General features: G+C 43.1%; 1 protein-coding gene across 10 annotated transcripts in view; it reads left to right on the top strand.

The window, feature by feature from the left end:
- The window catches only part of FBXW10B (F-box and WD repeat domain containing 10B), a 47035-nt gene extending 35015 nt beyond the window's left edge, over window positions 1-12020 (top strand). For 2 of the 10 annotated variants that reach the window (XM_064583089.1, XM_064583088.1), the window contains 4 exons: window positions 4206-4364; window positions 5992-6260; window positions 7171-7326; window positions 11061-12018. In XM_064583089.1, coding sequence (XP_064439159.1) covers window positions 4206-4364; window positions 5992-6260; window positions 7171-7326; window positions 11061-11860 — 1384 coding nt within the window. In that variant the 3' untranslated portion in view covers window positions 11861-12018. Of the gene's footprint in view, window positions 1-4205; window positions 4365-5991; window positions 6261-7170; window positions 7327-10635; window positions 10792-11060 lie in introns of those variants that run through there. The other 8 variants (XM_064583093.1, XM_064583091.1, XM_064583094.1 and 5 more) reach the window with 7 other exon arrangements.
- Window positions 12021-13875: the final 1855 nt, after the last annotated feature.

The following is a 13875-nucleotide window of genomic DNA, read 5'->3' as shown; positions in this document are numbered from 1 at the left end:
TTGCTATTTGAACATGTTTAGAACAGATTTAAAGTCTTTGTCTAGAAAGTCCAACCATTGAGTTTCCTGGCAGACAGTTGCTTTTTTCCCTGTATATATACTCTTTAGTATCTTTTTATGTTTTATATATCTATTTGAAAACTGGGCATTTTGGATATTTTAATATGACATCTCTGGAAATCAAATTCTTCCCCATTCCCAGGGTTTGTTTTCATTGTTGCTTGTTGTGGTTTTTATTGTGTGTTTGTTTAGTGAGTCTGTATAGTTGTCTTGTTTGGCTGCTGAAGTCTCTGTTCTTCTACCTTGGTGGTGCACTGACTGGAATAAGGTTTGAACACCTGGAAGTAAAATATCTCCCATTCTTTGCCAAGGGGCTCTGTGTGCCTATTGAGGGAAACTTTCAACACTCAGCTAGACAGTTTACAACTCTGCCTTAGCTCTCACTTTTGTTTGTGGAGAACATCAAGGTCAGCTAAGAGTGAGAGTTTAGGGCTTTTTCAGGTCCTTCACCAGTGTGTGCATAACCCTGTATATGGCCACATAGAGTCCCAGGAATACATCTGAGCTTTTCAAAGTCCTTATGGACATTTTATTCCCCAGCTTTAACTTTAAAGCTTTTTGGTTAGTGTATTGTTTGCTCCAACTGATATCTATTGCCTCAGGCAGCAGTGACTACAAGATTTGCCTATGAAGGTGTTCTACGAATACCCCCCAGGTAGCCGCTTTAGCATTGGGTGAGTTCCTACTAAAGCAAAATAAAGACAAGTTTTTGAGCCAGTTTTCCAGGAAGCCATGAGAGAGGTCAAATAATTCATTGTGAAAGAGGTTTGTTCTGTTTCCTCCAGTACCAGGAATGTGGGCTGTTATTTTCATGGTTACCAATGAGCTGGGGAGTTGGGAATGGGACTCAGGTAAGTTGATATGTCATTAAGTTCATTCTTCTTATTGAGACAAAGCCATTCTTTTTTGTCTGAGTGCTCCTTGGGTTCCTGCAAGCCTTTGGTTGTTTTCCAGAGTTCTGAAAAAATTGCAATGGTTTTTGTCAGTTTTTTCATTGCTTTTATGGAAGGGTGGGATTTTGGAGTTCCTTCTTCCACCATTCTCCCTGATAACACTCTCTGCAGTGTCTTTTGATAAAGAAGGAACAAAGAAGGAGACGTAAGAAAGAAATGACTTTTGGGGCGCCTGGGTGGCTCAGTTGGTTAAGCGACTGCCTTCAGCTCAGGTCATGATCCTGGAGTCCCAGGATCGAGTCCCACATCGGGCTCCCTGCTCGGCGGGGAGTCTGCTTCTCCCTCTGACCCTCCCCCCTCTCATGCTCTCTCCCTCTCATTCTCTCTCTCAAATAAATAAATAAAATCTTAAAAAAAAAAAAGAAATCTTAAAAAAAAAAAAAGAAAGAAATGACTTTTTTTTTAGGGCAGAGATAAAACCTGAATGCAGACCGCATTATGACAGGATCATAATAACCATTATTGTATTAGGTACTGGGCTGTTTGAAAAGTACCTCCATTAATTTAATCTCTGAGGCAGAAATCACTATCCCCTTTTCATAGAAGAGAAAACTAAAGACTGAGAGTTCATGTTACTTTCTCAAGGTTACACAGTCAGTAAGTGGTAGAACCAAGTTTGGATCCCAGGTTTTCTGATCCTAAAGCCTGAGCTTTCTTTTTTTTTTTTTTTTAAAGATTTTATTTCTTTATTTGAGAGAGAGACACAGTGAGAGAGGGAACACAAGCAAGGGGAGTGGGAGAGGGAGAAGCAGGCTTCCTGGGGAGCAGGGAGCCCGATGCGGGGCTCGATCCCAGGACCCTGGGACCATGACCTGAGCCGAAGGCAGACGCTTAACCGACTGAGCCACCCAGGCGCCCCAAGCCTGTGCTTTCAATCACTAGCCTGTAATGGTGTAGGCTGAACTATCAAATGCCACAGGAACCTATGAGAAGTGCAGGTCCAGCTCTGTAAGATCAAAAGAGGTACAGAAAGACGCAAACCCTTCTTTTTTTTTATGTATATATATATATTTTAATTTTTTTATTCTTATGTTAATCCCCATACATCATTAGTTTTAGATGTAGTGTTCCATGATCATTGTTTGTGCATAACACCCAGTGCTCCATGCAGAATGTGCCCTCCTCAATATCCACCACCAGGCTAACCCATCCTCCCACCCCCCTCCCCTCTAGAACCCTCAGTTTGTTTTTCAGAGTCCACAGTCTCTCATGGTTCGTCTACCCTCCGATTTCCCCCCCTTCATTTTTCCCCTCCTGCTACCTTCTTCTTCTTCTTCTTCTTTTTTTCTTAACATATATTGCATTATTTGTTTCAGAGGTACAGATCTGAGATTCAACAGTCTTGCACAATTCACAGCGCTTACCAGAGCACATACCCTCCCCAGTGTCTATCACCCAGTCACCCCCTCCCTCCCACCCCACCCCCCACTCCAGCAACCCTCAGTTTGTTTCCTGAGATTAAGAATTCCTCATATCAGTGAGGTCATATGATACATGTCTTTCTCTGTTTGACTTATTTTGCTCAGCATAATACCCTCCAGTTCCATCCACGTCATTGCAAATGGCAAGATCTCATTCCTTTTGATGGCTGCATAATATTCCATTGTATATATATACCACATCTTCTTTATCCATTCATCTGTCGATGGACATCTTGGCTCTTTCCACATTTTGGCTATTGTGGACATTGCTGCTATAAACATTGGGGTGCACGTACCCTTTCGGATCCCTACTTTTGTATCTTTGGGGTAAATACCCAGTAGAGACGCAAACCCTTCTATCACAGGGCATCTCTCCTAGCTCTGGATTCCCCTACAGGTAGACTAAGATGCACTTAAGGCAGCAATAAATGTATTATATTTCCATCTTTGAAATAAAACTAGAACTTTGTTGGACTTTCTTATATTTATTTTACACTTCAGAATGAGTGATCAGTTGATTGATTGATTTATCCATCACACGAGCCACATTGGCCTTTTTGTTGTCCTTTGAACATGCTAAGTATGTTCTTGCCTTTCAAAGTCTTTGTTGTTTCTATTTTGCTAGTGGTTGGGGCTTTGAAACATCTTAATCTGGTTCTTGGATCTGATCAGGGCTAAGGCCACATGTTATGGGGTGGATGTCATTCTTTTAACCCACTGTATCAGTGATCATGTTCTGAAACTTGAGCTGACACTCGCCATTTCAACAGATATTTATTGAGGACCTTCTATGGGCTAGGCCTGTGTTAGGTGCTGGGCATGCAAAGATGAGTAAGACGTGTGTTCTGCCCAAGAGAATCTCACAGTGTACCTGAAGTTTGTGTATATGTGCGTGGGAAAGGGGAGATGGAGATAAAAGGTGGTTTTATAGAGAAGGTAGCATATGAACGAGGCCATGAATGGACTTGGATAGGTACAGATGGCAGGGATCGAAGGACTTGCTTTGCACATATGATCTAACTAATTGGTGGCACCAGATTCAACTTTTTAGTATCATTAATAGGAATGGGGGAATTACATTTTGTAGAATTGAATACTCCACACACCTGGAGTCCCACTTGGCCACAGCCATTGCAGGAAGGTTTTGTTGGAGGCATCTAAGTCTCCTGGTCCTCTCTCTGTTTCTGCTGGTCACCACAAAAGGGAAGTCCTACATCCCATCCCTGGGTACAATTTTCCTTCAGAAAGTTTCACTGAAAGAATGAAAGCCACTAGTTTAAGACCCAGAAGAAACTGCTGAAATGTCAGGTTCTTGCTTCATATAAAGATGATCATTTTCCCATCTGTTCTGTTCTTTCTTTATCTAATAATGCTATTTGAAAAGGAATCACAACATTAAGTACTTCTCTGCATGGCTTTTGTAGAAGTCCGTAGGTAGGAGCCAAATTGTAAGAGAAAAGCACAATCGTCTATGTATCAGACCAAAGCAAAACAAAACAAAAAGCCACAACGGAAGCCTTTGCCTGTTGCCATCATGTGGCACTGTGACCAGTTTGCAGGAAACATAACAGCAGAATGGGAGGAGAGGGCGCAACCATGTCTTGAGGGTTAATGGCTTCTGTCCAGAATTATGAAATGATGGCAAACATCTCAGGAAGGGCAGTCATGACCAATGCCTCCCAAGCACGCACCCCTAATCCCCCCGAGCTACAAACAAATCCAAGCAGCTTCCCAGAAGACACGTCCTGCCTCTTGCTCTGTTCCCTTCCAGGGAGGTGCTCCATGTGGCTCTTGTCTTCCTCCGGGTCATCAGTGCCTGTGCAGATGGCAAGATCCGCATTTACAATTTCCTCAATGGGAACTGTCTGAAGGTGATGAAAGCCAACGGCAGAGGTGATCCTGTGCTGTCCTTCTTTACTCAGGGCAACAGGTGGGTGGTAGGTGTGGAGGTCAGGGCCGTGGGCTCTTCGGTTTGGCTGGTTTTCTTCTCCTCTGGGATACCAGCCCTGCATTTGCTGGCAGCAGGAGAGAGGGGGCAGTGGTCCCCTCCAATTTTGGCTGTAGAAGCGTCAATAATCATATGGCGGGGGCGGGGGGGCGGATCGGACTTTGCACAAAACTTAGCAAGCAGGGCTCACGTCACTCTGAATTTGTTCTGGATGTCTGGGCAAATCAGGCAGAGAGTACAGTATGGCTCTGCTCTAAATGTGCAGCCCCTGTTTGCTCCCTGATGCTCACTTCTGACACAAGGAGACTTACAGGAGGGGAGTGGGATGGTAGTAGCCGGGGGTCCAGGGTCTGGTGGGGCAGAGCTGAGCCAGGTGAGTTTACAGAAACCAGAACCGAGACCATTTGTATGTAGTATTGTATTTGTCATAGGCTAGGTTCAGGGCGTTATGATGTGAAAATACCCAAAGAGAATTAACGTTTGCACAGGCTCACTTGAGATATCAGTGAATCTTCCCCAACCATATTGTCTTCCTTTTAATGGAACTATACTAGGGCTATTTCCCATCTTAAAGGGGCAGGACTGGTTAAGAAGTCTCAACAAAGGGACGCCTTTTCACTTTCAAAGTACTAATGCCATTAAAAAAAAAAATCACCTCTGACCTTTTCTTTTTTATGACATCCAAAGAGAGACAGTTTCCTTTGGGCCTGAGTAAAAATGAGTCTGAAAGGGATTCCTGATTGGAATGATCCCCCAATTCCATTCTAGCATTTCTAACCAAAACCAGTCACTCTTACGAGGATTTACGCTAACAGTTAAGGCCTTAAAATTCAGCCTTTTGGAGCAGAAAGGAACCTTCACATGGTATTTCCATGGCTCGTTTATGGTTCTGGGAGATCTAGGCACAGATTAGGGTGGATAACGTGCTCTGTGGACGTTGTGAATGACAGAAACCAGTGAGTGGTTGGGGTTCCCTGTTGGGGGGCCCAGGTTTGGAACTCTTTCTACCAAGGCCTAAAGTGTGGGTTAGGAAGGATGGAAATCATCCCGCTTTATAAAGTACAGCTGTTTTGTTTAAATGCAGAGCATGCACAGAGATCCTGGAAGGATAGAGGGATGGAGGGTGGGCTGGAGAGTCAGTGAGGGAGCAGAGTCCTCCCCATTACAGAGTTCTCCTTATCCCCAGGACAGCAATAAAACATGGCATTTGGATACCGTGCTTTGAAAAAAAAAAAAAAAAAGTGAATTTCAAGACATCAGTGTGCAGAGTACCTAACCTTTCTGCTTTGGGCACCCTAGGGACGTGACACTCAACTCTATGAACAGAAATTCATTTAAAAATATTTTACCTTGAAAGGTGAGGGAATCAGAATGTACGTGCCCTGCTTACAGTTAATTTTCAAGAGAACCCCTCCCTGTTGCCTGCCTGTGACCATTCAGCGCTCCAGACCCTCCAACAACCTCCAACACCCTCTTTGTACAGTCGTGTCCCGGGCACTGTTCCCTCAGGCTTATGGTTGGATGGGACAGTATTTGACATGCATATTTGGAGGCCGGGCCGCAGTGGCCTTCTTGCCTTTTGTGGGCCATCTTGTTGTTTTGGTTCCAGGATGGTGATCAACACGGAGAGCAATATTCTCATGTTCCAGTTTGAGAATATAAAGTGGCAGTACTCCCTGGACCAGGCCAAACAAAAGAAGAAGGATAAAGAGGAGGACAGGGAAGAAAATGGCCTCACCGAAATCCCCTCCAGGTCTAGCATTCAGGCTTTCAGCCTGAGGGACTCGATGTCCAGTAAACAAACTGTGGCCCAGGAGTCCCTGTTGAGTAAACCATACAGGTCCCGAGTTTTCCTGAGGGCTGCCAGGGTACCTACAGGTAAGAGAGCTGAATCCCAGGCCACCTCGGTGGTTCCTGATGGAGCAGGAATGGGTGCAGGTGGTGGTGGTGGTGGCAGGACTACTTTCTTTGTAGGATATTTTAGCCAATGATTTCTTGATGATGTAAATCCTAACCATTAAGGAAGGTGGGATACCATTCTCCAGCTCAAGAGAATCTCCTGATTTTCAAGGCCTGCGTTTACCGAACATACTAGAATCTTTGTACAGTAGATAACACTGGCCTTTACCACTTGCCATTCAAACCAAAACCCACCAACACTCTCCATCCCCATCCAAACATATAGTACATAATTATTTCCTTAGAACAGAGACAGGATATTACTATTCCACAGAAAAATGTTCTAGGCAGAAGGTATTATCTCTAAGTGCTGATTGATAACATGCATACCCAGAAAATATTAGTATGAAGCAGAAATGTGGGTGTGGGTGTGTGGCATATGGAATGCCATTTTAAGACACACAAAGAATAAGTTAGGCGTGGGCTGGAGTAGCCAGACTCCTTCCTTTCGCTTCTCCCATGTTTGGCATGTGAAACTGGATCCACAGGTCTATGGAGAACATCAAGAGGTCACATCCAGGTATGTTACATGGACAAATGATCAGAGAGACCAACAGGTGTAGATAAATGATCAGTTCTCTCTGGAGGAGAGAGACCAACGGGTGTGGATAATGCCTAAAGCTTGACAGTCAGTTGAAAAAGTGGGTGAGAGGAAAGGCAGGAGGTGGTGTAGACCTTAGGCTCCAGATCGCTTACCTGGTGTCATACGACAACAAACAGAAAGGTGATAGTTTGGGTGCAAATAAGCCAGATTCCCAGCTATGCCCCCATTATTTAGACCTTGTTGAATTATGTCATTACTAAGATTTCCTTCTCAATCTTCATTTAGAAGTGTTATTCGAGGGACCTCCAAGTCAAGGAAAGTCAAAAGCACCCCGAAGAGATGGCAAGAAGAGAGCAAGTCCTGTTTTTAAGGAAGCAAGCAGCATAGATGGTGGGCAACAGAGTTTGGAAGCAAAATCCCTCGCAGGAGATACAACAAACGGTGATATTTTATTCCAGATCAGGGGCAAGATCCTCTCTCTCTCTTCTCCCCCCTCTCTCTGTTGCTCGCTCACTGTGTTCCATCTAGTTTTTCAGCAAGTCAATGACTGCTCATCTTTGAGAATTCAGAAAGGATAACATGTCTGACTTTTCTTAAGGGTGATTGGTTTTCCTTAATTGTCCCCTTACTAACTTGAGGCCACAGCACGAACAACCTTTGTAAGAGCTGTGTTTCCAGTTTTGGGCTCACAGCCTGCCTCCCATGTCTGCCACTCAGACTTCGCACTTCTTGGACTGGTGTGTCATCATGAAGAGGATGTCCCGTTGTTGTTTTTGAGGGAGATTTTGGTAAAGATTTAAAATGCCTTTCAAATATTTTTGGCTAATATAATAGTGGTTCTTTGAATCAAACTCCCTGTAGAGACCAGCTTCAAGGTGAGGGTAAAACAGTTAAGTTTCAGGAGGGCTATACTAACAATGAGCATCCTTGAATATGCCTATGATTAGGTACCTTTATAAGTATACCTTAGGGTAAAGTCTTAGGAGTGGCATTGCTGAGCCAAAGGATAACTGCCTTTAAAAATTGGAAGGATATTGGGGAGCCTGGATGGCTCAGCTGGTTAAGTGTCTGACTCTTGATTTCAGCTCAGGTCATGATCTCAGGGTCATGAGATCAAGCCCCACATCAGGCTCTGCACTCAGCGGGCAATCCACTTCTCTCTCTTCCTCCCTCTCCCCCTGCTCATGCTCTCTCTCTGAAATAAATAAATAGATCTTTAAGAAAATCAGAAAGATATTGCACCCCTGTTTATTGCAGCATTATTTACAATAGCCAAACTATGGAAGGAGCCCAAGTGTCCATCAATAGATGAACGGATAAAGAAGAGGTGGTATAGGGGCACTTGGGTGACTCAGTTGGTTAAGTGACTGACTTTTGGTTTTGGCTCAGGTCTCGATCTCAGGGTCGCGAGATCTAGCCCTGCATTGGGCTCCATGCTTAGCACAGAGTCTGCCTCAGATTCTCTCTCCCTCTCCCTCTGCCCTTCCCGCTCACGCTCTCTCTCGAATAAATAAAATTTTTTTTTAAATTGGAAAAAAAAGAGAAGAGTTTGTGCATGCACACACATGCACACACACACTGGAATACTACTCAGCCATAAAAAGGAATGAAATCTTTCCATGTGCAACAATATGGATGGATCTAGAGAATATAATCCTAAGTGAAGTAAGTCAGAGAAAGGCAAATGCCATATGATTTCACTCCTATGTGGAATTTAAGAAACAAAGCAAATGAACAAAGAAAAAAAGACCAAAAACAGATCCGTAACTATAGAGAACAAACTGATGGTCACCAGAGGGGAGGTGGGGGATGGGCGAAACAGGTGAAGGGGATGAAGAGTATACTTGTCATGATGAGCACTGGGTAACGTATAGAACGGTTGAATTGCTATATTGTACACCTGAAGCTAATATAGTACTGTATATTCAGTATACTGGAATTAGAATTTTTTTAAATAATAAAAAAAGAGGAGGACACTAGCATAACTGATAAATTTTCTTTGGATTAAAAAAAAAATTAGAGGGACACCTGGGTGGCTCAGTTGGTTAAGCATCTGACTCTTGATCTCAGCTCAGATCTTGATCTCAGGGTCATGAGTTCAAGCCCCGCCTTGAGGGGGTTTACTTAAAAAATGAACAAATAAAAATAAAGAAAAATTTAGAAAGATATTACCATAGTCACCCTTAAAAAATGATATATCAATTTACAGTCCCACCAACAATGCATGAGAGCTCCCACTATACCCATGCCCAAATGGGTGTTATCCATCATTTTGAACTTGCTTATATGATAAATAAAAATGGTATTTACATTTTTTTAAAGCTGGTCACTAACAAACAAAATGTCCACCAGTGGGCAATGACTAAGTAGATAAGGAAAAAATCATACTATGGAATATTATTATCTTATAGCTAAAAATTGTATCATGAGGACAGACCCACATATAGTGATTTGGAAAGAGATTCAAAATATATTATTCTACAAAAAAAAGACACCTTAATGCAAAATGAGTCATCACAATTCCTTTTTAAAAAAATTTGAGTATAGTTGACACACAATGTTACGTTAGTTTCAGATGTACAACATAATGATTTGACAAGTTTATACATTATGCTGTGTTCACAAGTGTAGTTAACCATCTGTCCCGATATACATCCCTATTATAATATCATTGACTGTATTCCTTATTCTGTGCCTTTTACTCCCATGATTTATTCATTTCATTGCCAGAAGCCTGTATCTCCCACTCCCCTTCACCCATTTGACTCACCCCCCCCACCTCCTCCCCTCTGGCAGCCATCAGTTTGTGCTCTGTATTTATAGGTCTGATTCTATTTTTTGTTTATTCATTTTTTTTTTTTTTTTTTTTTAAGATTCCACTTATGAGTGAAATCACGTATTTGTCTTTCTTGGTCTGACTTATTGCACTTAGCATAATACCCTCCAGGTCTACCTATGTTGTCTCAAATGGCACGATTTCGTCCTTTTTATGGCCACATAATATTCCTGTGTGTGTGTGTGTGTGTGTGTGTGTGTGACCATTGAGTATGATGTTAGCTGTGGGTTTTTCATATATGGCCTTTATTATGTTGAGGTATGTTCTCTCTAACCCACTTTCTTGACACAATTCCTTTTTTTAAAAAAATTATTTATTTATTTTAGAGACAGAGAGCATGAGTGGGGGGGGATGGGGTAGGGAGGGGCAGAGGAAGGAGAGAATCTCAAGCTGACTCTGCACTGAGCTCAGAGCTGACGTGGGGCTCGATCTCATGAACTGAGCTGAAATCAAGAGTTGGATGCTTAACTGAATCAGCCACCCAGGCGCCCTGACACAATTCTTTTTTTTCAAAGGAAGAAAACTGTGCGTGTTTTTTAATACACAGGCAGAGTGGTTTATTCTGGGATTAGAAGGACAGTGGGGAAGATTTTGACATCTGAATTTAGTTTTGTATGCTTTAGTAAAAATAATATCTTACTATTTAATTGCAATGTAATAATATGTAATGTAATCATTAATATTATAGCTATTAAATAATATTTAATTTAATGATTTAACAACAGTTCATAATTTAATAATTTAATGAAATATTATTTATTTAACAAAGTAAACGGAGATATCTGAAACTTCATTCCATCTTAATGCCCATACACAAACATCTTGGGATAAAACCCATTTTGTCAAGGAAAATTATATGCTTAGCGCGCTTTTGCATTTTTTTTTTTTAAAGATTTTATTTATTTATTTGACAGAGAGACACACAGTGAGAGAGGGAACACCAGCAGGGGGAGTGGGAGGGGGAGAAGCAGGCCTCCCACCAAGCAGGGAGCCCAATACGGGGCTCGATCCCAGGACCCCGGGATCATGACCTGAGCCGAAGACAGACGCCTAACGACTGAGCCACCCAGGTGCCCCTTTAATACACACTTTAATACACACTTGTTTAATACACACACACAATACTCGAGTACCTATATATTTATTCAAAACTTGTGTTGAATATGTCATAATTTCTAGTGTCATAGAGGATTTTTTTGCACATCTTGGCATGCCTGTTGGACCACAAAGACCTCAGTTTGCATCGCCGTTAGAATGGGTTTAAGTTTCATGCATAACTACTTACCAGTTTTCATGGAACACTCTGACCTGCTTTTGTTTTCTTTTTTTGAAAAATCAGAGGACGAGGAGAAAGTACCACCTGGAGACTTGATCAAGCGCTCAAAGAAAAAGCGTTGGCAAATCCCTATGTCGGCCGACCAGTTCCTTCTGACGGTTAATGCCCTGCAGCAAGCCCATAATTCAGGGGAGTTTGCCTATCCCCGGAGGCCCCAAACCCAAGTCACTGATGCCTGGGGACCTTCAATTTCACACCCAAGGAAGGTCCTGAGTTTCAAAGGAAAATCAATCCAACAGGCAGTTGATAGGTTGAGGTGGAGTAACCCTCCCATTGATGTGAAGCAAACCAGTATTCCCTTGGAGATCCAGAAACTGCAGCCCAACCTGAAGAACTCTTTGCACAGTCCCCGAGTCCAGTCCACCATACCCCAGCCTGCGATTATCCGCCCCAGATTCGCAGGCGCCCTCAAGGATGAAGGCCAAGCGACCGGCTCCATCGACGGGACAGTGCGCTCCTGCAGCCCGTTAACCAGCCTGCAGGTAATTAAACCGAACCGCATGCTGGCTCCACCCGTGGACAGGAGAACCAAGTCTGTCAAGAAAGAACGACCTTGCTCCTACACAACACTTGATCCCTTTAGAATGAACACCAAGTTCATGTTGTTGACCGTAAAGGAGGAGAAGGAGTATGCGGAAGCCAAGATGAAGGAGTTTCAGGCCAGGAAGCCCAGTGAAGTGGTCAATCCAGAAAAAGCCAGCAGAGCTGCCTGGATCAGGAAGATCAAAGGCCTGCCTATAGATCATTTCATGAAGCAAGGAAAAACAGCAGCCCCGGAACTTGGGCAAAACGTGTTTATCTGAACCAGCCTTGGGAAATGAACGTCTTACAATAAACAGAGAACCCAAGTGGATGTTGGTGTTTGGCCTTTTGTTTTGCGTGTTTGTTTGTTTTGAGCTGTCCCTTGGCCATGTGGGGAGTCTTACTGATCTTCCTATAAGCCAAAGAATTGATATGATCGAATCAAGAAAACAGAGGTGGGGGTGGGGGGGTGTTGCTGGGAGAGATTGGCATTTGTATTCCCACCGAAAACCATTTAATGAAACATGAAAGCCCAGCTTCACTGGTGGGTGATGGGAAAGTGATCTTTGGAAATTAAATACCACCCATCACCACCAATTTAGTGCTATCATTCTGGTAGCAAATGAACTGATGGGATTGTATCAGAAGAATGCATTGGAATTCCCTGGTATTTTTGCACCAAAGCCTGATGAAGTTCAATGACTTCAGTTAAGAATCTAAAAGGAGAAGCCCTCAATGGGGTTGACCTATTGGATTTGAGAACATTATGTGTTCTTTTCCTTCTCAGGGCTAACTCCTATGGAACAGAATTAAGCATATTCATCTTTTCTTCAAGGAGGAACACTAATATCAAGTGTGTTGATGTTTCCACCTAGACCTCCCAAGGATGGTGTCAGGGACCAGGCAGGTAATTGAAAAGAGTGCAGCACAACATGGGAGCTATGGCCCATTGGAGAACTCAAGCCCTATCCAAACGGGTAGCTTCTCCTCAGTGGTTCAGCATGACCACAGGATGGTGTGGGATAATAGAAAATATATAATGGTCTCTGCCCCCAGTTCCTGGCACAGAGCTTCTGAAACTCTTATAAATTTCTAGCTGATATGACCACTATGATTATCTTTTGTTTTATGTATTTATTTATTTTTAAAGATTTTATTTATTTGTTAGAGAGAGAGCGTGGGCAAGAGAGAGTGAACAAGAGTACAAGCAGGGGGGGCTGCAGGCAGAGGGAGAAGCAGGCTCCCTGCTGAGCAAGGAGCCAGATGTGGGACTCCATCCCAGGGCATTGGGATCATGACCTGAGCTGAAGGCAGCCGCTTAACCGACTGAGCCACCCAGGCATCCCATCTTTTGTTTTAATAGGGGACTCAGAGTGGGCTTCTGGATGGCTCCTGCCTGGGGCCTGGTCACCAGAAGGACCAAGGTAGGATTAGAAGCTTGGGAATTTAACCCCACCCCCCATCCTCCAGATGGAGTTAATGGGAGTTAATGGAAGTGGAGTTAATGATCCATCGTGCCTACGGTGATGAAACCTCCATAAAAATCTCAATAGCATGGGGTTCAGAGAGCTTCCAGGTTGGTGAACACATCCATGTACTGGGTGACGCACCCCAACTCCATGAAGCCTCCCAGACCTGGCCCTGTGTGTTTATCTGGTTGTTCATCTCTGTCTTTTAATAAACTGGTACATGTAAGTAAGTGTTTCCCTGAGTTCTGTGAGCCCCTCTGGCAAATTAATTAAATCCTAGAAGGGGGTCATTGGAACCTTCAATCTATAGTCTGGTCACTGGATGGAGCCCAAGTAGGCTCTGTGCTCAGTGTGGGGTCAGCTTCAAATTCTCTCTCCCTCTTCCTCCTGCTCACTCTCTCTCTCTCAAATAAATAAATAAAATCTTAAAAAAAAATTAATGCAGCACTAGTAAATAGCCATGTAAAAATTGTAATTTCTATGGAAAGGATCCCCTCAATGAAGGAACTGTGCTAACACATTATTCCATGAGTCTCCCAACAGCCCTTTGATGTAGGCCAGTTTGACGTAGGCCAGGCAGATAGGACATCGTTACAGTCACATTGTTATAATCACAGTTTCAAAGATAATGTAAAGTCCCTGAATTTCAGGTCCTTCATGGAGCAACACGACATCTCCAGCGATTAAACTTGAAACAGTAGTAAGAATTACATTTACTATTTACTAAGCACATTTAACCCTGTTTGGATACCATTATCATCCCCTCTTTACAACTGAGGAAAGACGTACATAGAGATTACCGGGATAACTAGTACCTGGAGAAGCGG

This window comes from Mirounga angustirostris, unplaced genomic scaffold (genome assembly GCF_029215605.1).
Source record: "Mirounga angustirostris isolate CCGP_5_RB_7025 unplaced genomic scaffold, mMirAng1.0.hap1 SCAF_17, whole genome shotgun sequence".
Classification (NCBI taxonomy): domain Eukaryota; kingdom Metazoa; phylum Chordata; class Mammalia; order Carnivora; family Phocidae; genus Mirounga; species Mirounga angustirostris.
Note: the sequence above shows the minus strand (reverse complement) of the source record. Positions and strands in the feature narration are given on the sequence as shown.